This window comes from Lissotriton vulgaris, chromosome 3_1 (genome assembly GCF_964263255.1).
Source record: "Lissotriton vulgaris chromosome 3_1, aLisVul1.2, whole genome shotgun sequence".
In the NCBI taxonomy this organism is placed as follows: domain Eukaryota; kingdom Metazoa; phylum Chordata; class Amphibia; order Caudata; family Salamandridae; genus Lissotriton; species Lissotriton vulgaris.
The window spans coordinates 255,667,022-255,694,797 of NC_141689.1; the positions used below are offsets into that span (position 1 = coordinate 255,667,022).

The following is a 27,776-nucleotide window of genomic DNA, read 5'->3' on the forward strand; positions in this document are numbered from 1 at the left end:
TCTGCCTTTGGTTCAAAGAGGAGAGTTTTAAATGAAACTGGTGTCTTTAACTTGTCTTCCCCTTCCCTTGAAGAGCATTATGTTTGAGGCATATGACCTGCAGATCACACACTATGCTTAGATCACCGTCTGGTGTTGGGCCCGGATGTTTGCAGTTTGTTATTGTCTTGGAACAAGTCTTTGAAAGTCACAAGATAGGTGACTCCTCCTTTGTACAATAGTGCGCATGGGCATCAACCCCATCTTCAGATTGTTTTTTTCCGCCATCGGGCTCGGATGTGTTTGTTGCGTTCCAGTTCGGTGCTGTTACCGATCTAACTTTCGACGTGAAATCCTTACCCTCTCTTCTGTATTGTTTTTGATCATGTTTGCCTTTTGACACGCATCTCTACAAACTTCAACTCTTCGGTTCCGGTCGTCAAAGCAGGCCTTCAGGCCTATCAGCGCCATCAGGCCTTTTGGCTCATGGAAAGGACTCCCTTTAAAAAAGTGTCCTCAATGTGGATCCTGGTTTCCACACACTGATCTTCATGAGTGTAACCTCTGCCTTTTACCTGAGCACGAGGCCAAAGACCGTCCAGCGTGCGCCTCTTTCCTCTCCAAGGAAAACCATAAAAGATCGTCTAGCTCGAAGAAGCATGGCTCGATCATCAATATCGATACCGGACAATATCTTCCAAGAAGGCATCAATGTACCAGAGCAGGAGCAGATGGAAGAAGGCACCTTTAGCGCCTCCGAAGCCTAAGAATCAGACATCGAAAACATCACTCCGGGGCAACGGTTCGTAAGTACTGACGTCGACCCCTCCCACCCCCCCACCCATCCATTCAAAGGCGTTCGAGGCATGTGGGCTGCTAAATTCATATCTGTGCATAGATCGCCACCTAGTGTTGGGTCCGGATGATTGCACATTGTTGTCCTGGAAGAGTCTTCGAAGTATCACGAGATAGGTGGCTCCTCCCCTGGACTACAGTGCGCATGGGCATCGCCTCCATCCCCAGATTGTTTTTTTCCGCCATTGGGTTCGGATGTGTTTCGGTTCCCTCTGTCGGAACCGATAGTTGTTCAACTTCTACTCGAGACCAAAAGGTCTTTAGGCTGGGCGTCGGTATAGTTGCGTACGGGTTTCTTTCTGACTCTCAGCTCCGATCTCTTGCTGCCCTTCCACGTGCTTTCGGCGCGGTCGGGCCTGTACTACACTCTTGCTATGGAGCGAACTCCGTTTAAGAAGTGCCCGTTGTGTCACTCTAAATACTCGCACCGCGACGTGCACCCGGTGTGCAATACCTGCTTGTCGCCGGATCACCGCGAGGATACCTGCATGGCGTGTTCGAAATTCAGGAGCAAGAAGACTTTAAAGATTCGTCGAGCCAATAGGCTCCAGGCTAGGTTATCGGCCACGGCGCCCCCGCCTGACGACATTTTCCAAGAATATGTCGAGGGAGAAGACGACGTGCAAGGTTCGGACTCTAATCCCGCATCCGAGGGAGAGGCCTACAACGCGGGTGAGGAGAACTTTGACGAAGTCACCGACGAGGTAGGGGACGACGATCAGGCTTTTACTACGATGGGAGATAGCTCGGAGGAAGAGCATCCCCAACCAGACTCAGGGGTTGTTCCCCTTCATACGGCCCAGGTCGAGGGATCGCCTTCGGGCCTTACCCAAGATCTAACTATGAGTCCTACGTCCCCGCCTCCGGGCCCGGTCACGGACACTTATGAACCATCACTTACGTCGAAGAAAACGAAAGTGAAGCCAACTGGTCACGCATCCTCGGATGCGAAACCGAAAGTGAAAGTGGCGCAGGTGAAGAAGGTTCTGGAGGTGTCAACTTCCAAGAAAACCAAAATGGCCGACTTGAAGAGCCACGCCAAAATGGCCGACCCAAAGCCCTCGGGGTCGCGGACCCGAAGACTGCTTCGAAGAAGCGTCAGGGCGACGACGCGCATAGGCAAGGGGCGTCGGCCCCGAAGACGGTGCCTGCTGGGGCACAGGCTCTCGAAGATGAGGGGTCGCTCGAACCGGCCCAGCCCTCTCCGGCCTGGACAAAGAAGGTAGCGGAATCCTTGCAGCGGATTCGAAAGGCCAGTGTGGTTCCCGCACAGGACACCAGTGCGCCTAAGTCGACGCCTAAGCCTGCGAGGGAGCAAACGCCTATCCCTTTCACCCTGCCGCCCAAGTCGGCGCCGAAGGCCTTCGCACCGAAACTGGGCGGACCCTCGAGGGAGGTGTTAACACCGAAGGCTGCCTTGGCGGTGTCGAAGCTGCGTCTCCAGCTGCTTCCGGAAGAGGAACGTCGTGCTGTAATAATCGACGCCAACACCGGAAAACTGTCGCTCCTCAAATGGAAGATCACGACGGAGCCGACGTTGGAACCCTTTAAGATTCCTCTCAAAAACAAAAGGGGCTCCGAGGACTCTCCGGCTTTGGTGGAACCTGTGTCCCCGCAAACCCTAGGACACTCGCCGACGCATTCCGCTGCAGCCGATGCGGACGAGGAAGGTGACGAGTACAACTATCCGGCGTACTCGGATCCGGAGGAGGAGCACGAACCGTGGTCCGCCGGAGGCGACACGGAGGATCCGCAGTCGGGTCAGGACACTCAACTTTTCGCGGCCAAGACGTCCCCGTCAGAGGACTCGGCGGCCTTCAATGCTCTGATAGAGAGGGCTGCTGCTAACCACGACGTCGAGCTGCACTCGGACCCCGTGGATGTGGACTTCTTGTTCGACACCTTCTCGGTAGCCGAAAAGTCTGTCAAGACACTACCGATGCTTAAAGGGGTGCTGAAACATGCAACGGAGGTTTTCAAGGAGCCCACCCGAGCGCGTGTGGTCAACCCTCGCATCGACAGGAAATATAAGGCAGCGCCCACGGATCCTACATATATCAAGGGACACTTGCCATTGGACTCCTTGGTTGTTTCCAACGCTCGGAAGAGGGCGAACTCTCAAACTACTGGTGACGCTCCTCCCCCAGACAAAGAGTCCAAGATCTTTGAGGCCTCAGGCAAAAGAATTGCTGCACAGGCAGCTAATATCTGGAGAATATCTAACACCCAAGCATTACTTGCACGTTATGATAGGGCCCATTATGACACATTAGAGGCCATACTGCAACACTTGCCTGACCAATACAAGGAGGCGGGAGAGATGCTCATTCAGGAGGGTAAACTCATTACGAATGCATCCATCAAGTGTGCACTGGATGTGGCAGACACAGCCTCCAGGGCTATCAATACCAGTGTGCTGCTTCGACGCCATGCCTGGCTTAGAATTTCGGGGTTCAAACCCGACATCCAAACTACGATCCTCAATCAAACAGTGAATCCTGACCACCTGTTTGGCCCTGAGGTGGATGCCACACTGGAGAAAATGAAAAAAGATACGGAAACTGCCAAATCTATGGGGGCTCTACAAAGTCAGCAGTTTCGGAGTGGTTCCTTTCGCCGCTCAAACTCCAGAGGCACCTCAAGGGGACAGGCGTCCCAGTAAACCCAATATTACAAAAGTAACACTCAAGCCTCGTATAACAACAAGGGTCGAGGTGGTTACAGAGGCAATAATGTCAAGGGCAGGGGACGTGGAAACAATAGTTCCAGGTCCACCACCACCACCAACAAACAGTGACGTCTCGTCACTGCCCCCCGACCATGCAACACCGGTCGGGGGGAGACTCCAGCAGTTCCTGCCGGCATGGAAGACCATCACCACGGACAGGTGGGTGAGGTCTATTATCCAGTATGGGTACTGTCTAGAGCTTACGTCCATTCCACCGGTCATACCCCCAAGGAGCCGTCCTATGTCAGGCGAGCACTTGCCTTGTTGCAGCAAGAACTTCTAGTCATGCTGCAAAAAGGGGCGATAGAGCTCGTTCCATTGCAAGAGCGGGGAACAGGGGTTTACTCCCTGTATTTTCTGATTCCCAAGAAGGACGGATCCCTCAGGCCGATCCTGGACCTCAGGCCCCTGAACTGGTACATCCTCTCGGAGCACTTCCATATGCTCACGTTGCAGCAGGTGCTTCCCCTGCTTCAACAGGGGGACTTCCTGGCTACACTGGATCTGAAAGATGCCTATTTTCATATTCCCCTGCATCCTTCCCACAGGAAGTATCTCAGATTCACGATCTTAGACCAGCATTACCAGTTCAAGGTTCTGCCGTTCGGGGTCACCACGGCACCAAGAGTGTTTACCAAGTGCCTAGCGACTGTGGCAGCGCATCTCCGTCGCCAACACGTCCACGTCTTTCCCTACCTGGACGACTGGCTCATTCAAGCACGGACAGAACAGCAGTGCGTCGACCACGTGTCACGCACCATTCATCTCCTGCACGATCTGGGATTCTCTCTGAACTACCCAAAGTCCCATCTCCAGCCCGCCCACGTGCGACAGTACCTGGGCGCGACAATCAACACTCTGGCAGCCACCGCGCAGCCAAATTCAGTGAGAATCGCCAGTATCCAGGCGCTGATCCAACGATTCAGACCCCAACACTCGCTACCAGCGAAGGTGTTCATGCAGTTGATAGGCATGATGGCCTCCTGCATCTCCATTGTCCCGCACGCGAGACTACATATGCGTCCGCTTCAGGAGTGCCTTGCACGTCAGTGGACTCAGGCTCATGGGCAACTAACAGACCTAGTGTTGGTGAGCGGTCGGGCATACAACTCTCTGCATTGGTGGAATCCACACAACCTTTGCAAGGGCCGACCATTCCAAGAGCCTGTCCCACAGATTATCCTGACGACGGACGCCTCTCTCCAGGGATGGGGAGCGCATGTACTCCATTACACTGTGCAGGGACTATGGACACTACAGCAAAGGAAGATGCACATCAATGTGTTGGAACTGATGGCAATCTTCATGGCCTTGAAGGCGTTCATAGTACATCTGTGCAACAAAGTCGTGTTGATCCGGACGGACAACATGACGGCCATGTACTACATCCAGAAGCAGGGAGGCACACACTCTCCACAGCTGTCTCATCTGGCTCAGAGCATGTGGAAGTGGGCCATTCAGAGGAACATCTTCCTCATGGCAGAGCATCTCCCGGGCAAGGACAATCAAATGGCGGACCTGCTCAGCAGGCACAGCCATCAGATGCACGAGTGGGAGATACATCCATCAGTACTCCAACCGTACTTCCAAAGGTGGGGTCATCCAGAGATAGACCTGTTCGCCACAAAGGAGAACGCAAAATGCCAAAGCTTCGCCGCCAGGTTCCCACACCCGCAATCACAGGGCAATGCGATGTGGATGAACTGGTCAGGCAAATTTGCGTACGCTTTTCCCCCAGCACCTCTGATACCGCTGGTGGCACGCAAGCTCAGGCAGCACTCGATGACTCTCATCCTGGTTGCTCCAACGTGGGCTCGCCAGCCGTGGTACACCACGTTTCTGGAACTCTCCGTGGTACCGCATCAAAGGCTTCATCTCACTCCCAGCCTTCTGACGCAGAGCCATGGCGACATTCAGCACCCAGATCCGCAACAGCTCAACCTGGCGATCTGGCTCCTGAAGTCCTAGAGTTTGGCTACCTCAATCTACCTCCCGATTGCATGAACATCATTCGGGAGGCTAGGAAGCCCACTACTAGAGCTTGTTATGCGGCTAAATGGAAGAGGTTTGTTATCTACTGTGTTAACCACGATATTGACCCGCTAGATGCATCCATTCAAAACATCATTTGTTACCTGTTCCACCTGTACCAATGCAATCTGGCATACTTTTCCATCCGCATTCACCTGTCTGCTATGGCAGCATACCTCCAGAATAGGCAGCACCTGTCACTCTTTAAGGTCCCTGCTATCAAGGCCTTTCTGGAAGGACTCAAAAGGGTCATTCCACCAAGGACCCCTCCAGCTCCAGAATGGAACCTCAACGTGGTTCTTACGAGGCTGATGGGTCCTCCCTTTGAGCCACTGCACTCTTGTGAGCTTCAGTTTCTGACCTGGAAGGTTGCGTTCTTAGTAGCAATTACATCGCTACGGAGGGTTAGCGAGCTGCAGGCGCTCACCATCCAAGAACCTTACTTCCAGGTACATGCTAATAGGGTGGTGCTCCGCACTAACCCTAAATTCCTACCCAAAGTGGTATCCCAATTCCACTTAAACCAGACAATCGAATTGCCGGTGTTTTTCCAAAACCCGGAGACACTGGCGGAGCGCATGCTCCACACCCTTGATGTTAAGAGGGCCTTGATGTATTATGTAGACAGGACAAAAGATTTTCGCAAAACCAAGCAGCTTTTTGTTGCTTTTGCCACACACCACAAGGGAAACGCTATCTCAAAAGCAGGGATTGCTAGGTGGATAGTAAAGTGCATTCAGATCTGTTACGCTAAAGCTAAACGCACCCTCACTATCCCACCGAGGGCCCACTCCACCAGGAAGTTGGGGGCCTCTATGGCTTTCCTAGGTAACATTCCCTTAGAAGATATCTGTAGAGCAGCCACATGGTCTACCACACATACTTTCACTAAGCACTACTGTGTAGACGTGCATTCCAAACAGCAGGCAGCTGTTGGTCAAGCTGTTCTAAAAACACTTTTTCAGACTGCTGCAGCTGGCACGGGCGGCCGCCGATAATGGAGGGACTGCTATGTATTCTATGCACAGATATGAATTCAGCAGCCCACATGCCTCGAACTGCAAATGCTACTTACCAGTATGCATCTGTTCTTGGCATGTAGGGCTGCTGACATTCATATCGCCCACCCTCCTCCCCGGCGCCTGTAGCAGCTGCAGTATTCATTCATATATATACATATGCTCATAGCATGGTCATCACTCACATTCTTCACTCCATCTCTGCCAATGGCTAAAAACAATCTGGGGATGGAGGCGATGCCCATGCGCACTGTAGTCCAGGGGAGGAGCCACCTATCTCGTGATACTTCGAAGACTCTTCCAGGACAACAATGTGCAATCATCCGGACCCAACACTAGGTGGCGATCTATGCACAGATATGAATGTCAGCAGCCCTACATGCCAAGAACAGATGCATACTGGTAAGTAGCATTTGCATTCGGTAACACCTTCACCTTCGGGCCTAGGTGCACACCAGGATAAAACTTCCCACGCCCCGCCTTTGGGCCCGGCAAAGAAGTATACTTATAAGCCTTCAGGCCACTCTGGATCGAGCCAACCTACCGTCGGTGCCAAAACCCCATCCTTGGTACCGACAACAAAAGACAAACCGAAAGAGAAACAATTGTTTTTGTCCACACCTAAGCCTGGTTCCACATCGGCGCATTCGGCACAGACACTGAACCTTCCGATCCGAAAAAATCATTGGAACCGAAAAAACAACCAGTTCCAAAGACAACTGGCAAACACACTTCGGATCCGAAAAAATCATCGGAGCCGACCAAGCAACCGGTTCCAAAGACCCCAAGCAAACCTTCGGAACCCAAGAAAAATCCTAATTCCAAACCTAAGGAGCATAAGACAACCCCAAAAACTGTGCCGCACAAGCACTCTGACCTGAAAAAATCTGCACCAAAACAACAAACTCCAGAGGAGGAGCTTTTTCAACCCGATCCTACCCAACAAAACTCTGGAAATAGACCCAGAAACAGGTCATCTTAGAATTAGTCCTTCCAACAAAAGGTAGATGGACAAACCTACACCACCTCCAATTCCTTTAATGAAAAAAGACATTGCTACTTCCTTTAAGGATTCCTTCTCCACCTCCTCCTTCAAAAAACATCTCTCCTATCCCATCTCCAGTACCCTCACAATCTCCTCCACCTCCAGATGATGACAGTACCACTGGTGACGAAGGGGATGATAAACCTCTAGGTGATCCTATTCATCCTTACATCCCAAATGACCCTGGGGAAATTATGGCACACCAGATGTTCTTAATGTACCACAAGAGAATGTCTACCCATCTAGACCATCCCCTCCAGAGGACACTATAGGATTCACTCAGCTTATACACAGGGCTGCAGAATACCACGGGGTAAATCTGCATACAGACCCTATAGAAGAAGACATCCTTGTGGACACTTTTGCAACATCTCAAAGGTCCACCTCCATTCTCCCAATGTTAAAAGGGGTAATTAAACACGCTCCTGAAGTCTTTAAAGAACCCGTATGGGCTAGAGTCATTAACCCCAGGATAGAAGAAAAGTACAAGGCTGCCCCAACTGACCCTGCAAAGCATTAAAGGCCAGCTTCCCTTAGATTCCTTAGTGGTCTCCAACGCCAGAAAAAGGGCTAACTCTCAAACCTCAGGCGATGCTCCACCAGCTGACAAATAGTCAAAACTCTTGGACGCATCTGCTAAAAGAACAGCGTCACAAGCAGCCAACATATGGAGAAATGCCAACACACAGGCCTTACTAGCTAGGTACGATAGGGCGCACTATGATGAACTAGAGACCCTACTACAACACCTTCCAGATCAATATAAAACAAGGGCCAATGATCTCATACAGGAAGGTAAACTAGTAACCAATACCACCAGTCGATGTGCTCTAGATTCGGCAGACACAGCCTCCAGAGCTATTAATATCAGTGCCCTTTTAAGCAGACATGCCTGGCTAAGGATTTCAGGGTTCAAACCAAAGGTTCAGACTACCATACTGAACCAACCCTTTGACCAAGAACACTTATTTGGACCTACAGTTGATTCATTTTTAGAAAAGATACTGATACCGCTAAATCAATGGGAGCTTTGCAATCGCAAGCACCCAGAAGTTCCTTTTGTCGCTCCTCATATAGTGACTCCTCTAGAGGCTTTAACACCGATAACTCCTCTACTTCCTATAAGAGTCCCACACAGACCTCCTCTACCAGAGGTTATTACAGAGGAGGCTACAGGGGCAATAATAGCAAGGGTAGAGGCAAAATTACCAATACTTGCACTGCCTCCACCTCCAAACAATGACTTCCCGCCGCTCCCCCCGGATCATTCTACTCCAGTAGGGGAAGATTGACACAGTTCCTACCTGTCTGGAACACTATCACCACGGACATGTGGGTGAGACAAATCATCCAATCCAGTTATTGCCTGGAGCTCACTTCAACTCCCCCAAACATCCCACCCAAACAGCATCCAATGTCAACAGAGCATTTAACTCTTCTAAAACAAGAGATACTTTCCCTCCTGCACAAATATGCAATAGAACCAGTTCCCCTGCACCATCAAAACACAGGGGTTTACTCCCTGTATTTGTTAATTCCATAGACGGATGGAACCCTGGGACCCATCTTGGACCTCAGACCATTAAACCTATTCAAACAATCAGACCATTTTCATATGGCCACTCTTCAACAGGTCCCTCCTCTACTCAAACAAGGCGATTTCCTTGCCACTTTAGATATCAACGACGCCTACTTCCACATTCCCATTCACCCTGCCCACAGGAAATATCTTTGATTTGTACTGGACGGTCAGCATTACCAATTCAAGGTTCTCCCATTCGGAGTCACCACAGCACCCAGAGTATTCCCAAAATGTCTAGCAGTGGTAGCAGCCCACTTAAGAAGACAACAAATTCAAGTCTTCCCATACTTGGACGACTGGCTCATAAAAGCCAAGTCATATACCCAGTGTGTAAATCACACACACACCACAATCCAACTACTTCACGATTTAGGGTTTACAATCAATCTCCCAAAGTCTCACCTCCAACTGTACCCGCATCCAACAATATCTAGGTGCCACAATAGACACCTCAAAAGGCCTTGCATATCCCAATCCAGCCAGGATAGCAAGTATGCAGGCCCTTATAACAAAATTCCAACCGCAGCACTCCAGCTCAAGTGTTTATGCAACTAATAGGAATAATGGCCTCTTGCATATTCATAGTACCTCATGAAAGACTCCAGATGCGCCTCGTACAGGAATGCTTAGCACGTCATGGAACCGAGCCAAGGTCAGCTAACAGATCTGGTGTTGGTGGACGGCCGCACACATCGTTCTCTGCAGTGGTGGGACACCCAAAACCTTTCCAAAGGGTGACCGTTCCTAGGGCCGGTTCCACAAGTCGTGTTAACAGCAGACGCATCGCTCACCGGCTGAGGAGCTCATCTACTACATCACACCATACAGGGCAGGTGGACACCTCAGCAAAGCTACTCCACATCAATCATTTGGAGCTACTAACAATCTTTCTGACATTAAAAGCATTCCAGAAACACGTATCAGGCAAAGCTGTTTTAGTCCGGACGGACAATATAACAGCAATGCATTATCTACAAAAACAAAGAGGGACGCACTCTACAGCTCTCTCAACTAGCACAGAGCAAATGGAGATGGCCAATTCTTCAAAAAAAAATTCTTTCAGCCCAACATCTTCCAGGAATACAGAATCACATGGCAGATCTGTTAAGTCGTCAGACACAACAGATTCACGAGTGGAAGCTTCATCCACAAGTTCTTCAACCATTTTTCCAAATGTGGGGGCATCCAGAGATAAATCTCTTCCCCACACATTCAAACACAAAATGCCCAAGCTTTGCCGCCAGATATCCACACCCATTGTCCAAAGGCAATGCGATATGGATGAATTTCTCAGGCATATTTGCCTACGCTTTTCCGCCTCTCCCACTCATTACATTAGTGGTACGCAAGCTGCAACAACAGTCACTAACACTGATCCTGGTTACTCCAACATGGGCCAGACAGCCATGGTACATATAGTTGCTGGAACTATCAGTAGTCCCGCACCAAAATCTAAAGCTGTCCCCACAAATCTTTACACAGAACCATGGAGAGATAAGACACCCAGATCCAACACAGCTCAACCTAGCGATCTGGCTCCTGAAGTCCTAGAATTTGGTTACCTCAATCTCACACTGATTGTATGAACTTCATCAAAGAAGCTAGGCATCCCACCACTAGAGCCTGTTATGCAGTCAAGTGGAAAAGATGTGCGATATACTGTACCAATAACACAATAAATTCTCAAGATGGGTCCATTCAACACATCATATGTTACCTGCTGCATCTTCAAAGATGTAATCTAGCATACACATCAATCAGATTACATCTCGCTGCCATAACAGCCTACCTGCAAAATAGACAACATCTGTCATTATTCAGGGTACATGCCATTAAAGCATTTATGGAATGCCTCAAAAGAATAATTCCTCCCAGGGTACCGCCCTCTCCAATGTGGAATCTGAACATCGTCCTCACTAGGTTAATGGGTCCTCCCTTTGAACCTCTGCACAAATGTGAGCTACAATTTCTTACATGGAAAGTCGCTTTCTTTGTGGCTATCACATCTCTCAGAAGAGTCTGTGAGCTACAGGCACTAACTATTCAAGAACCATTTTTACAACTCAATTCAATTCAATTCAATATATTTATATAGCGCGCTACATACCCAGAGGGTCTCAAGGCGCTTGAGGGGAGGTGGGGAATTACTTCTCGAATATCCAAGTTTTAAGTTGTTTTCTGAATGCTAGGTGGTTTTGAGTGAGGCGAAGGTGCATGGGAAGTGAGTTCCAGGTTTTGGCCGCTAGGTAGGAGAATGATCTTCCTCCCATTGTGGTTTTGTTGGCGCGGGGAACAGCAGCGAGGGCTTGGTTGGAAGAGCGCAGTTGGCGGGAGGGGGTGTAGAAGGAGAGACGTGTATTGAGGCATTCGGGTCCAAGTTCATAAAGAGCTTTGTGTGCGTGGGTGAGGAGGCGGAAAGTAATCCTCTTATTGACGGGAAGCCAGTGGAGGTTTTTCAAGTGAACAGAAATGTGTTCTTTACGCGGGATGTCTAATATGAGTCTGGCTGATGCGTTCTGGATGCACTGGAGTTTTTTCTGAAGTTTTGCGGTGGTACCGGCGTAAAGGGTGTTTCCGTAGTCCAGGCGGCTTGTAACCAATGCGTGGGGGACCGTTTTTCTAGTTTCGGTGGGGATCCAGCGAAATATTTTTTTGAGCATGCGAAGAATGTTGAAGCAAGATGAAGAGACGGCGTTGACTTGTCTGGTCATCGAGAGTGAGGAGTCCAGGATGATGCCCAGGTTCCGTGTGTGATCCGTCGGGATGGGTGCTTTTCCGAGGGCTTCTGGCCACCAAGAGTCGTCCCAGGCGGAGGGGGAGGTACCTAAGAACAGGACTTCTGTTTTGTCTGAATTTAGTTTGACGGCTATGCTTCATCCATTCGGCTACCTCTTTCATTCCTTCATGTAGGTTCGTTTTGGCGATGTTTGGGTCTTTGGTGAGTGAGAGGATCAGTTGGGTGTCGTCAGCGTAGGAGATGATGTTGAGGTTGTGTTGGCGTGCGATGGTCGCGAGGGGGCTCATGTATACGTTGAAGAGGGTGGGGCTGAGTGAAGATCCTTGTGGCACGCCGCAGATGACTTCAGTGGCCTCTGACTTGAATGGTGGGAGGCGTACTCTTTGAGTTCTTCCGGCAAGGAATGAGGTGATCCATTCCAGAGCTTTTCCTTGGATTCCGATGTTTCTGAGTCGTTGTAGCAGGGTGTCATGACAGACTGTGTCGAAGGCTGCGGATAGGTCGAGGAGGATGAGGGCGACTGTGTCTCCATTGTCCAGTAGAGTTCGGATGTCGTCTGTTGCTGCGATGAGTGCGGTCTCTGTACTGTGTTTGGCTCGGAAGCCGGACTGTGAGGAGTCGAGGGATTTGTTGGCTTCAAGGAAGGCGGCGAGTTGGTTGTTGACAGCTTTCTCGATGACTTTGGCCGGGAATGGAAGGAGCGAGATGGGGCGGTAGTTTTTGAGTTCGGTGGGGTCAGCTGTGGGTTTTTTCAGAAGGGCGCTGAGTTCGGCGTGTTTCCAGCTTTCTGGAAAGGTGCCGGAGTTGAGGGAGCAGTTGATGACGTCTCGGAGGTGTGGTGCTATGATGGAGTCTGCTTTGTTGAAGATGTGGTGAGGGCATGGGTCTGTGGGGGATCCTGAGTGGATGGAGTTCATCAGGCGCATAACAAAGTAGTTCTCAGACCAAATCCCAAATCCCTTCCAAAAGTTATTACTCCCTTCCATCTTAACCAATCTGTAGAATTGCCATTCTTCTTCTCGCAACCACAAACAGTAGCAGAAAGAGCTCTTAAGACACTAGACGTAAAAAGAGCACTTCTTGGGGGCGTGGCCAAGATGGCGGCGGAGTAGGACGCCTTTCCGAGCCGCTCCGGCGCTGATCCGACAAAAGCATCTAATAGCACGGTCCTGAGGGAGCGACTTCGCTTCAAAAGTGGTGTGGAAGTCTCCCTGGCGTGGCGGAGAGGTTTGGTGCCGTCAGTGGGGCGGAGAGACTCCAAGATCGCCCACGAGATCGACTGAACTCCGCGGCCTGCGCGACCCCGGCCTCTCTTGGGTCTTGGCGGCCGGCGTAGGAGAAGGGCGGAGCTCCTGAAAACCCGCCTGGAGACCCCGGAGCTGGCGGAAGGTAGAGAGTCGCGTTGAATCGGCGAAGCGGATGATTTTGCTACAGGGGTGGCTTGGAGTCCCCTGGCTTGTGCGGTGCAGCGGACCCACAAGGCTTGGCTGAAGAGGCTTAACAGCGGCCGGCGGTAGTCGCCGAGAGGTGGCCCGAGTCATCTGAACGCCGGCGGTGGTAAGCCTGGGCGGTGGCTGTACCCCTGGCCGAGACTGGTGGTGGTGAGCGGTACCGGATCGGTGGACTCATGTGAGGCCCGGTCCATGTGTGAGAAGGAAGCGATCTACGGGATAGCGACGGCATTCATGCAGGGCCGCCATTGGACTATTGGTCGCCCGCGGGCTTGAGCTTTGCCCTGTTCACCTGTGCCGCCTAAGGAACGAGCTGCTGTGTAAGCTGTGAGCGTCGTATCAGGGGTGCTACGGCCTGTAGTTCGAGGCTTGGCCATTGAGATCGCAGGCATCCGTTCTAGTCTGGGTCGAGCGACGAGGCCCGCCATCTTGTTTGGCCGCGTGGCGCTTGGGTGGAGTGCTGCTTGCCGCCATGTCTAACGCGCAGCGCAAGGGGCGCCTGGGGAAGGATGGCACTTCGAAATCTTCCCAGCAGCCGGCATCCCCTGGAGCTAGTGGATCTTCGAAGCAATCGGACGATGAAGCGCCGGCGACGAAAGCTTTTATGACTGAACTCTTTGCCTCCATTAAGGAGGATATCTCCGAGCTCCGTGCGCAATTGGCCTCTGATCTACGGGAGGTGCGGAGAGATGTAGACGGTTTAGGCGAGAGGGTGGCGACCCTGGAGGACCATGATCTAAGTATGGCCAACTACGTGCACTTGCTGCAGCAGGATATCATTCGCCTCACCGAGCAGAACCTGGACTTACAGACGCACACAGAGGATTTGGAAAACCGTTCCAGCAGGAATAACATTCGTATCCGGGCTGTGCCCTGGGATGGTGAGGCAGGAGACCTGTGTGGATATGTCCACGACCTGTTCCTCCAGATACTGGATGAGGAGGATACACGGGAAATTCGAATGGACAGAGTGCATAGAGTGGGGTTGCCCAGGCGCGGGGGGGGCCCCCTCCCGATATTCTTGTGTGTGTCCATGACTTTCAGGTGAAAGAGCGAATCCTCCGCAAGGCCAGGGCAATCACGTCATTGCAATTCAGGGACCACCGCCCTCAACTGTACCAAGATCTAGCGGCCTCCACCCTGCGGAAAAGAAGGGAGTTCCGCCCAGTAACTGCCTTTCTGAGAGAGCGGGGCATCGCTTATTCCTGGGGGCATCCATTTCGGATAATCTTTCGGTGGCAGAATCGTCTCGCACAAATTCGCACGCTCCAGGCGGCAAAGGACCTTCTGGGCCTGGAGGATGTGCCGCCTTCGCAGGACACAGCTACTTCTCCGTCTCGGAGGCGCCACCGCTCGTCCTCCTGGCATAGGGTGGGCGCTTCCCCTGATCGGCGGCGACCGGACCTCACTACCAGCCTGCAGGAGCGGGGCAACGCTGTGGCATCGGTGGCTTCGGCTACATTGGCTGATGCGCAGCAAAGCTCCGGAGCGGCGTGACCTCTTTCTCGCTGATGGATCGACGCCGGAGGGGTTCGGGCCTTCTGGTCTGGGGGTATGAATGTACTCTTGGAGGAGACACCCTCGACTGTGGCCATGGGGGATAGTGTTTTAGTCCCCCCGGCCTGCTTCCTGGAGGGAAGGCCTCTTACGGACTCCGGCCTTCTGGACACAATGAGTACTGTCTTTGCTTTCGCACTTTTGCTTTTGCTCTTGTTTTTGGTTGTGTTTCGACTGGGGGAGGGGTGGGTGTTGGGGAGTTTGGGGTGTTGGGGGGGGACCCATGACGGTGGGAAAGGGGGGTTGTTGGATGTATGGCTGCGGGTGTGTGTGCACAATGGCATTGTAGATAACATTGTAGTGGTTGGCTGGCGAGTGTTAGACGTCCCTTGTGTCGGGAGTGGCCTAGTTGTGGGGAAGGGGACAATTGGTGTGACAAGTGCAGTTCTCTGGGTTCGTCTTTGTAATGCCGATTAGCATAGGGACATGGAATATTAAGGGCATGAATTCGCCACAGAAGAGGCAGAGGGTTTGGAAATATATAGTGGACCATCACCTTGACATTGTGGGGTTGCAAGAAACCCACCTGGCACGGAAAGATGAGATGCGGCTCCGCCATAAGGCTTATCCAATTATTTATAGGTCTTCCGCTGCTACGAAACACAGGGGGGTGGCACTCCTTTTCCGAGCTGCGCTGCACTTTCAGCCTGTGGAGGTCCGTCACGATAAGGAGGGCCGTTGGTTGAAGGTCGATTGTGCACTTTTGTGGTGGTGTATTTACCCAATGTTGGTCAGAATAAGTATTTGCAGGATCTGTTGGTGAAGGTTGGGGACTTTGCAGAGGGTCACTTGTTCTTGTTGGGGGATTTTAATCTGGTGTGGGACAAGGATTTGGACAGCTCAGGGGGCCACAGGGCGGGTACGGGAGTTTTTTCTGCTTCGACACAGCAAGGGGTGGGGGAGCTGGGACTAGTTGATGGCGGGAGATTTTTCCACCCCACCACGAAGGATTACACATTTTTCTCCTACGTGCATCATTCCTACTCCGGTTTAGATTTAATTTTCCTCAGTCAGTCCCTACGCGGGGACGTGATGGATGCCGCCATTCTTCCAATCTCTGTTTCGGACCACAGTCTCTTGGTGCTTACCCTTCGTTGGTCGCCACCTGATGCGTCGCATCGGAAGTGGTATTTCCCGGCGTCGGTGATCAGGGACGATGTGTCTAATCAAGCATTGCGACTCGCTATCCGAGAATTCTTTGACCTTAATCCCCCGTCGGACACCTCACTGTCGACCACGTGGGACGCCTTTAAGGCTACGATCAGGTGCACATGCCTGGGACTCAATTCGCAGATTAACGCCCTGCAGAGGAAGGAACGTGAGGCATTGGAGGCTGAGGTGGTCGAGCTCGAACGAGCCCACAAACTCAACCCCTCGAGGGTGACTCTCCGCCTGTTGACGGCAGTGAGGGGCAAATTAAAGGCGCACTATGCCAATAGGGCCGAGCTTACGCTTCTGCGACTGGGGCGGCAATCGTATTCTTGCGGTAACAAGGTTGGTAGACACTTGGCGCGGCAATTGCGGGATAGGAGGGAGCGGGAATACATAGGAGGGATCAGAGATGCCGCAGGTGTGTTGCACCACCGGGATGGAGCGAAGGCGGACATTTTTGGTCGCTTTTACGCCGAGTTGTATACGGACGACGCCCCGGATGCGGAGACACAGCGGGAGTTCCTACGACGTTTGCCGTTGCCCCGAGTATCTAGAGAATGGAACGATCTGTTGGAGGCACCAATTTCGAGAGAAGAGGTTCTCTCCGCCATCAAAAATTTTAAATTACACAAGGCCCCGGGTCCGGATGGTTACACGGCGGTCTTCTACAAGACGTACGCTACTGAGTTGTGTGACTTTCTGGTTGCTCTTTTTAATGATATGGCGACGTCCGGAATGAACGCGGGGACCCTGGCTGAGGCGGTGATTACGGTTTTGCCGAAACCAGGGAAGGACCCGGAGTATTGTGCTTCGTTTCGTCCCATAGCCTTGCTTAACATTGACGCAAAGCTATACTCGGCGATTCTGGCGGGCCGCCTGCAAGATCTGCTGCCGGCGATTATACACCCAGACCAGTCTGGCTTTATTAAAGGACGCCAGACCTACGATAATACCCGTAGAGTGGTTCACCTCATCGAAAAAGCGGACAGGTTCCGCATACCGGCTGTGTTGGTGGGTCTGGACGCGGAGAAGGCCTTCGACCGCGTGGATTGGGGCTTTCTGTTTAATACGCTGCGAGCTTTCGGCTTCTCTGATAAATTCATCACTATGGTACAGGCGAACTTTTGCAGCCCACGTTCGAGGGTGGCAGTGAATGGCCACCTTTCGGCCTTCTTCCCACACTCGCGGGGCACCAGACAGGGGTGTCCCCTCTCTCCCTTGCTATTCGCGCTCAGTATTGAGCCTCTGGCGATGGCGGTGAGGGAACACGAAGGCGTGAAGGGCATACCGTTCACGGGAGAGCAACATAAAATCTCGCTCTTCGCGGACGACGTCCTCGACTCGGTGGCGGATCCGGCTGGTTCCTTGCCCTGTGTTAGAGACATTTTGCTTGAATTTGAGGGTGTGGCTGGCTTTAAAGTAAATTATGGCAAGTCTTACATTTTGAATCTGACTTTATCGCAGGCTGATGCTGCTCAGGTGCGGGCGTTGACGCCATTGGCTTGGGCTTCGGGTTCGATTGTCTATCTGGGAGTCCACCTGACTCCGACCGTGGGTAAGCTGTTCGCGGCCAACTTCCCGCCCCTCCTGGCGAAGACCCGGGCCGAATTGGAGAGATGGAAACCTAAATTCTTGTCCTGGTTAGGTAGGGTGCATGCGATTAAAATGGTCCTTCTCCCCAAATATTTGTACCTGTTCCAGGCCTTGCCTATTCCGCTGGATAGCGCCTACTTCCGGCAACTCAAAACGCTGGTATTGAACTTTATCTGGCAAGGGGGCCGAGCGCGTCTGTCCTTCGCGGTTATGCGCCGACCTCGATCGGAGGGTGGGGTTGGTCTCCCGGACCTGCGCCTCTATTATAAGGCTGCCCAACTGAGGGTCATGGTGGAATGGTCGCAGCAGCTCTCAGAAAAACACTGGCTGCATATGGACCGGAGCGTGGCGGGTCGGTCCATCTGGGATTTAGCCTGGAAGCCGAAGAAAGACCGCCCCTTGAATGCTTACATCAGTACCCCCACGGGCACTACGCTGAAGGTATGGGACACCTTGACTGGTGATGAGCGATGGACGACCTTCCCATCTCCGTTCACACCATTGCATTTCAACCCGGCCTTCCCACCGGCGCTCGCCGAGGGACCCTTTGACGCATGGAGGGAGGGTGGGTGCAGGGCGCTGCTTCACTTGTTTCATGGCTCTGATCCTTTGACCTTTGCTAACTGCATGCGGGACTACCAGGTGCCGCAAACTGATAGATATAGGCATGTCCAATTGCTACATTGGGCCACGTCTCCAGGAGTGCTGGAGGCAGCCACGAGGCCTCCATCGAAATTTGAGGCTTTTCTGCTAAGGACGTCCACCATGAAGGGAGCCATCTCCTTCCTATATCAGCTGCTGCTTCAAACTGAATTGTCACCTAGGCCACGTTATATGGAGCAGTGGGAGGAGATGGTGGGAAGGGATGTCGCAGACGCCGAATGGTCAGCGCTGTGGAGGGATATAAACCAATTCAATCACTCGATCCACTTACTTAATTTGCTTCCTTTCCCACTGTATGGGAACATGTGTGGCACCCTGGTGCGGCTTATTTGTGTGATAGGGTGGTGACTCGAGACTTCCTTTGGACCCCACGGGACTGCGAGGACCAGCGGGCTGTGCGGATCTCAACTCGCTGGTCCACTTCCCGCCCCCATCTCCTCTACCTATTTAGAGCAACAGGGACCAGCGCTTGCGGGCGCGCGCGGGGCGAAGCCCGGGCAAAGGGCGGGCCCTCTGTGGCCCTCCGAGGCCTGCAGAGACTGGACTGGGCCAGGCCCTTTCACCAACCTCTCCAAAGTCACTTACATAGCAAGTATTCCCCCATTGCTGTGGTTAATATTGTGTCACTTTTGACCCCTCATTTTTTTCTTGTTTGTATGCATGCTCTTTTGTACTTACTGAGGGGCATTGAAAAGTTAAGTACTCAGTTTCATTTGTATCCCTCTTGCTAGCAGCTTGTGCCCCATCCTATTGTTAGTCTGTCACTACTCTGGCTCTGCCGATGTCTAGTCGCGAGACTCGCAGCAAGGCTGCGGCGGGAACCAAAAAACTGACCGGCACATTGGATAACTTCATTCTTCGTACTAACTCCCTAATAGATCAAGGCATTGTACTTATGGAAAGAAGAGTCTCTCAGGATTTAGCGCAAGCTAAAAGGTCGTCATTAGGCAACATAGCCTCTGCACGTACCCCTGTTAAAGTCCCAATTATCCCTGAAACTCAGTCCACGGAGGCAGATTACGTGACCCATCCTATCCCCTATATCAACACTGTTACCTTAGGTCCCCCTGTCCCGTCTTCTGATATACTGACCACTCAGGATAACAACTCATTGTCGACCCTCCTGAGAACAGCCGCACCCAAAGAGGTATACTGGAGGGGGCAATTCCTAAATCAAAAAGTGTTACCATCAATACAGGTTACCAAGTTATGCCAGCACGATTGAGTGATAAGGTTGGTGGCAGTGGTAGCACTGAGGAGGAGAGGGATAATTTGGGATCTGGTGCTAGGGGAGAAGAGGTACAGCAGGCACTTGGCCTTCAGTCACTAGGTACTCCAGTTGATATAACTTTGAATAGTAGTTTGGGTAGTATTCCTGGTGATAGTAGTCTAGAAGAAACGTCAGAAGATCTGGAGGATGAGTATGGCCCGCTCATAAACAATCTATCTGATCTTATAAAGTCTCTCCTCTCGCCACTGGGGAGTAGACTCCAAGGCATAGAGCAACAGCTGAAGTCCCTCCACCACGAATGAAATTCTCGGAATAGCAATAATATCCAAAGTGCACCCATTGCATCGGTCCTTGCTTGTAATCCTCCTCCCATTACTAAGAAACAACCTGTAGGGTAAATCTCCACCCCCAAGACCTGTCTCTCTAAAACTCCTTCTACTATAAATCCTACCCCCAAGGGGAACAAGGTTAGTACTACCAAGCCAGCAACCAACGTGATTAATACACCCCAGATTGTAGCTGGCCCGACCACCTCAATTCACAATTCCATCACTCCCCATTCTGAGGAACCTAAGTCACGTAGGAACATTAACCTACCACCCGACGCCTGTCCCTATGTGATTGTTCTAACTGGTGTTCCCGAGCTTGCCCCTGCAACACATGAATCGTTCTGGGCCCTTAAAAATAAAGTTTGCCATTGGCTAAATAGCAATTCCCCCCCCAATCCCCCCCCCTCCTAACATTCATTGTAAAATTCTAATGGTAGAGAGAGCACCCTGGGTGGGCGAGAACAAGAAAAATCTGCACGGTGACTGTGTTGTTGTCACATTTGAGGACCCACGCCTGGTGGACCATATCTGATTTGGGCCCCCAAGTAACAACTTCTCTACGATTAGGGTTAAACCCCTGTCATACTTTTACACACGTGCGGAGCATCAAGACAATAGGTGGAGTTGGTTGAGAGTTCCTAACCCCACGAGGAGGGGGATGAGGGGGGAGCCATCTAGAGCGTGGAACGCAACTAATTGGGCAGGGGGTGACGATGGAGGCTGGAACACAGTAGGGAGAAGAGCGGGGAGACTTGACCCAGGTGAAAGACAGTTTAATGGGGATTGGCACGGCCCACAGCTTAACTTTCCTCTAATCCCCTGCTATAATCGTTTCAGTGGATTGGAAGCAGTCGACCGACTTCTAACCCAGTCTGCTGGACAAATGGAAAATAGTGTGGTGAGAGCTGTCCCTTGGGATGAACCCAAAAGCTATAGAGAGAGCATAACCAGCCTGGGGACCACTAGAACTAGTTTGGGAGTGATAGAACCCAGTATCCCAGTTATAATTAAGGAACTACCAGACACCCCCTCTTCTATCAAGATTCTATCTTGGAATATAGCTGGCCTAAAAAAAAATCTTGCTAACCCAGACTGGAACAAATTTATTAATAATTTCCACATATGTATGTTCCAGGAAACCTGGTCATTGACCCCACTATATAAAAATAGATACTCTACTTATTTTACGCCAGCAGTCACGGAGGGGAAAGGCCGCCCTTCAGGTGGCATGCATATTTGGGTTAAGGTGAATTTGAACTGCGTAGTTACCCCCCCATAAAGTCCTTTCAAATGACCTCCTGCATATCTCCTTAAAAAGTCCATCTGGGGGCACAATTTTCGAACTCCTCTGTGTCTATGCAAGAGGCATACAGGGCGGCCTAATCCCGCCCACAATAGAGTTGTTGGATGAAAGACTGGCTGACCTTCCAACTACATCCAGAATACTGGTGGGTGGGGATTTTAATTGAACATTCGAACCCCTAGACGACGAAGAGAAACTAGGTTTCAGCCCAGAGGACTGGAGGCAGATAATACCTGCCTTAACCCTCCCCCCAATAAGAAATGGACAGCCAGAGCAATCCAGTTGAATGCTTTAGCTCTCGAACATAATCTACGGGCCTTAAACGGGCGAACCATCTCAGACCGGGACGGGGCAATGACCTATAATAGGCTAGGTTGCCCCTCTAGAATTGATTACATCCTCCTGGACACTCAATCCTGGACTGATTTAGTAGATATGGAGGTTATACAGTCCTCTGATAGTGATCACAATCCTTTATGTATGGAAATCTATTGGGCATATAGGATTGGTAAGAGTGGTGGTCCCGTGATGATTACAAAAGAGGTCCTGCCCTCAAATTCCAATCGGTAGCTAAAATGGAATACGGTCAAGTGTGAAGAAGGGAAACTCAATAGTATAAAAGAGTTAGCCCTAGCGGAAACCCATAACCTTGTAGCCGTTGCTTCGGCAGCACCCTTCTCTTGTTACGGACGTAAAAGCATCGTACAAGAAGCTAACAGATAAAATTGGAGTTCTTCATGAAGAAAACTCAGGGGAATTCCAAACAGAAAGAAAAACCCTCCACGGCTAATCCCTGGTACACGAAAAGCTGCAGGCTCAAGAGGAGGGCCATAACGCAAGCCATAAGAAACAAGGACCCTGTAGCAGTGAGACTGGCAAGAAAAGAGTATCAAAAAAGTATTAATTTAGCTAAAAAGGATTGGGAGGAGGAACACTGGCAACAGCTTAAGGGTGCAGCTTGGGGGAAAAATGCTATTGACTTCTGGAAACTGATCAATGTCCTTGATAGAAGGGGGGCTGACCCGATTCCAAATCATATAAATGAACAACAATGGCACTCTCATTTTTTAAAACTATACTGTGAGGATAGTCAGCAAGACCATACAATACCCTCTGCAATGGAAATACTAAGCACACCCGGCTTGGAGATAGGATGTAAGAAAGAGTCCTTCACCTCACAGGAGGTTTATGATGCAATCTTGAAAATAATACCAGGGAAGGCAGCTGGCCCAGATGGCCTCCCGGGGGACTTACTACGGCATGACCCCAAAACATGGGCAGATTTTATAGCCTGTCTAATGAACTTAATCCTGTATGGCCATCCTGTCCCCGAATCCTGGAAGGGTGCGGAGGTCATCACCGTATACAAGAAAGGTGATAGAGATGACCCTGCCAACTATAGACCAATAAGTTTAATTGACACCACTCAAAAGGTCGTTGGCAGAGTTATCATAAATCGAATTGAGATGTGGCTAATAGAAGATGGCATTCTGTCCCAGTTTCAGGCGGGGTTTAGACGTAATGTTGGTGCTATGGACCAGGCATTCCGGTTCTGTGCAGTCTATTGGAAAATAGTATCTATCCACAAGGGAAGCTTGTATCTTGCTTTCATAGACTTGAAAACAGCATTTGACGTCATTCCCCGCGCCAAACTTTGGGAGGTTTTATTGGGTATGGGCTTCCCTGTTTACTTGTTGCAATATATCATCAAGCTCCATGAAGAACACTATGCCAGGATTCGGTGGGGGAGTCAAGGCCAATTGACAGAGAGGGTACCAGTCAATAGAGGGGTGCGGCAGGGTTGTGTGATGGCGCCGACTTCTTCGATTTCTGTTTTCATCAACTAATAACCTTTTCCAATGTTAACCTATGGGCTGGGGATCTGCAATGGAAAAATGAAATGGACAATTTCTCCAATACCAGGGCCTATAAAACAGGTTTTATCAGGACTCTGCTTATACCTACAGGACCCCCACCGCTGGAACACATAGGAAAGACTTAAGAGGTTCTGAATATATCAAAACATTGCAGATCCTCCATTCACAGTGATCCTAGCACAAAAGTCGATTTTGGGAAGCACTTTACTACAACGTGGGGGGGGGGGGGGGGGGGGGGGTGAAATGTGCAATTTCACTAACCCCAGGGCATATACAAACCTTTTTTATAAAGTTTCTCCCTATAAGAACCTGCCCTCCACCCCTGGGACACCTAGGGGAGACCCTGGGAGTACCTACAATGCCAAAACATTGTAGTTTATCAATTCTAAGTGCCCCACACACCAAAATCGAGTTTAGGCACAATTTGCATTTTAAAAGCAGTCCTGCAACAGGGATGATTTTAAACTGCCCTCAGGCTTCAGCAGTGCGCACATGCCAGTGCAGAAAAGGCTGCTGGCCTCTAAACTGCCCTGCCCTATTTTATACTAGGGACTTAAAAGTACTATATGTACTAGGGCCTTCTATGGAAGGTCATCCCAATCACAGGGGTACCCTAACCCATAGTTTACCCTAGTGTGTGTAGGTGTCTTCAACATAGGACTGGCCTGGGCTGGTTAGGCAGAGCCCTGGGTCAGTCAGAGTCCGTTACCACGAGTACCAGTCAGAAAAAAGTTGAAGATGGCCAGTGCACAGGATGCCTTTGCGACACTTTGACATTGCTTGTTTTACATGTGGCCCCCATAGCAAGGTACCCTGCTTGTTTTACATGTGGCCCCCATAGCAAGGTACCCTGCTTGTTTTACATGTGGCCCCCATAGCAAGGTACCCTGTCCCTTGGAGTAGAGCTTATTTTAATCTTTGTATTTGATAAAAGGTACTTATTGTTTTAGTCCTTAACTGAGTGACGATTTGGCTCATAGACAAGTGTGGAATAATGACTTTCGGGACCATATCTCACACAAAGAATATTTGTATTGTATTTTTCTTTCAGGTTGCATATAGGCAAAGGGGTGCAACTGGAATGCAAAGGCGAAGGCGATGTTTGGGTTCGATGCCTCAGTGACCATGCTGTCTTTGTTCAGAGCTACTACTTGGACAGGGAGGCAGGCCGAGCACCAGGCGATGCAGTTCACAAAATCTATCCAAGTGCATATATCAAGGTTAGTACAATAGAAATCTGCAGTCTTTGTTAGATATTTAGACAAAACAGTTCTCTATAAAATGCATACTTTTACTTTTTTTATTACTATACGTTTGTTTTTTTCTATTTTATTTTTAGTACTTTCCTAATGCCACCATTTGCCTCTTTTGCATTAGTCCAGTTTAAGTTTCTTTTATTGTTAATTGTGATTTTCATTTTTATCTGATTCATATATATTTTTTAGAATTCTGCTATTTTGAAGATCGGAGTGAGTAATGAAATATCCCTGATGAGCATATCTCAAAAAGCACACTATCAAGTTTTGCACATAGCCAGCTTTGGTTTTTGCACTATGTGTGCCTTCACATTAAGTTTGTTATGTTTACAGACGCCTTTTACTGTTTTTTTTCTTTTTACTTGCGGAGGTGCACTAAATGACCAGTCAGAAAAGCCCCTGTATTTTGTTCTGTAAGAAGAGATTTCGCTTTCATTTTGCCATTTATAATTGAGTATTACTGCCGCAATTGTTGTAAATTGTGTGTTCTAGATAGCTCGCTTCCAAATACAAATTTCTAGAAATATTGGCCTTTTTTGAGGTATGCAAGTTCATCGTGAATGTTTAGTGTATGCTAAAATAATCTTTATAACCATGCATTTTTACTATGTATTGGCCATCCAGTACCTTTGCTGCCAAATAAGCGCTCTACCAAAGTCAGATGAATAAAATTCAGACTACTTGTCACAGTGACCGTTTAAGAATCCCAATGATATTTATGTTTGGCCTTTGAGAAAGCGTTAGCTGTCTAATCGGACAAATATTTTTCCAAAATATCACTTGCAGAATATACATACACTAAGGAGCTTTTGACCAGAGGTCTTCATCCATTGGTCTGTTAACTTGTCATTCACATTTTGCTTCCTTCCACCATAGCATAGAGCATGGGGCAATGGGTCAGTCGACTTTTCCCATTGCCTCTCTTCAATTTGAGTTACTGCAGAAAGACTGTGCACACTGATCACGTCCAACTAAAAGTAATTCGGTTTTCTTCAGTGACGAATCCGTTTCAAAGTTTAATCTGTTTTAGTTTTTTTTAATTTTAATCTTAAATGGCAGTTGTTTATTTTCCCTGCACTTCGGATGGCATGTTAAGTGGTGGTGATTTGGATACCTTCCCTCTTTAAAGTTGGTATTATAAAGTGTTTAAGTGGCAGTGTAACTGTGTGGCTGCCCATGATTGCCTTGCTTGGTTAGTTGGTGCTTTATTCCCATCTCCCCTCCATAAATAATAGTAATAATAATAAAACTCATGGCATGGGTGAAAGGCTTGTTATTTAAAAAACATCAATAGTAATGCGACCACATAGTAATGCGACCACATAAGTGAATATTTTCATTTTTATAATTTTAATTGCAAGTATGTGGTGATTCAGTTTTGGTAATTGCGTATTTTGTTCTTTTTTTTTCTTCATTTTTTACATTTTATATGCTTGCAATAAATAAATAAAACCCATTGTACCAGCTTGCCAAGGACAAACCTACTGGCTTTGCCTATGCTTGTAAGATTGGAAAGAAACAATAGACCATCTTATAGATAGTCCTGTAAAGATTTGTCTGCATTTTGATTTTTGTGCATAATTAACAATATACAGAAAGTATTTTTACTCTTACTTGTACATTCATAAACTGAAATTGTGTTATTCTATTTGAAACAAATTTCCTGTGACACATAGAAGTATGTTTTCCTGACTCATGTTAACTAGGTCTCTATGTAGGCCTTGTAGCCATCATTTTCAAAATGGATGTCTTCCCCCTGCACATTGTTCACTGTTCGTTATTTCTGCTGCACTCAGTCGAGCATAGTCATGTTTGTTCACTTTATTCTTGATGAAATCTTTCCAGCATGGTCACAATACTGTATCTTTCTTAAAGGACCTTCGCTCGCTCACTGTGCCCTATTTGTTCATAATAGTCTGCTGTTGTTGTTCATGTTTAAACAACAGGGGGTTGTGATGGACAGAGTTTCTGAATTAAGCAGAATACTCTCACCCAGTCAAGAGATCAGGGCTTAATCCAACACCGTTTTTTAGCTCACTGCACCATCCCAGCTCAGAACCTGGCTATATGCAAATTAGTCTGTCCCTGGCCCAGTGTATCATGGGAACAGGGCAAACCAAACTACCAAGCCAATTCTTTCACTGGGAAGGAAACAAGCTTCCGGGGACCGGTTTCTGGCATTTCAGCGGTCTTCGGCCCGGCTTGCTTGAATCCTGATGGTGCAATCAGCAAGGGACTCACGTCTGAGTATACCCTTCCACGCTTATGGGAGAGCCTTCATGGCACTGGCTTTATGCTGACTCTGTATCGTAATCCTTTTTAATTTTGTAATAAACTCCTAAATATACTCTGATGATCTAGAACTCAATTATTGAGTGGGTGCTTACTTTTTAAACAGTTTTTATGTGTTTGGAGGTGCCTTACCTGTGGGACAAATTTCTTCATGAAATTGAGGTTTAGCACCGTCTCAAAATCCTCAACCCGTGGGCGTTTTGTTGAGGTAACGTTTTGGATTTTCTGAGTTTTCCACTCCAGCAGTTGTATTTCTTGTAACCTTACATTTTACAGGTTAAACCGGACAAGTGATTAGTAGTCTTGCATTTGGCCATTTGATCTACCTTTAACATGAATTATGTTGTACGGTATATCCTAGTTGCCTTTATCTTGAATTTTTTTCTTTTTTAAATTTGTATTTAAGCGAAGCTTTCATAGGAATGCATTCTACAGGAACTCTTGTTCAGTGGAAAAAGGTTACATCTTCCGAATTGTTTGTATTTTTAACCATATATTTTTAGTCTTTGAAAATGACAGGTTATATATAAACCAGTAGAGTCATTGTGAATATCAAAGAGTAGCATAGTATATAACATCAGTAGTTAACCAATACCATCAATATCTAAGTGATACTACAGATGGGAATTTGTGGTATTCCAAAAACAAATGGTTTAACTATTTCATCATTCCCTCGTTTAGCCTCTAGACATCTTAAAGCCGAACCTACTGCAACATCTTACATAGATGGCAATATACCATTTTCCACTGTTACTATTTCTTGAAGTCCTGCTATCATATGGGTAAACCACTTTTCAGAGCAATATCCCATTTCATATTGAAATCCATTAGTCTGTCGGATTTTGTAGGTCAATCAATAAATGTAATTTGGCTTGTGACAAAATGTGCCCTTGTGATCCGGGACTGAGAAGCAAATCTGTTTGCTACCGAACACAAGAAGTCACAGGCCTCTCATAAATCCGTTCCAAGCCAAGAACATGAAGTCGATCCAGCAAGAGGTAAACCTTGGGGTCAGAGTCCTCCGATAAGTCAAAATCCAAGTGCAAGAAAGTAAATTGGGACTCAAGCCCATCCCTCCACTCTCTATCCAAACAGA

General features: G+C 49.1%; 1 protein-coding gene across 2 annotated transcripts in view; it reads left to right on the top strand.

The window, feature by feature from the left end:
* The window catches only part of SMAD4 (SMAD family member 4), a 324,854-nt gene that overhangs the window by 250,824 nt on the left and 46,254 nt on the right, over positions 1-27,776 (top strand). For both annotated transcript variants that reach the window (XM_086960392.1, XM_086960393.1), the window contains one exon: positions 24,184-24,352. In XM_086960392.1, the coding sequence (XP_086816518.1) occupies positions 24,184-24,352 (169 nt within the window). The remainder of the gene's footprint in view (positions 1-24,183; positions 24,353-27,776) is intronic.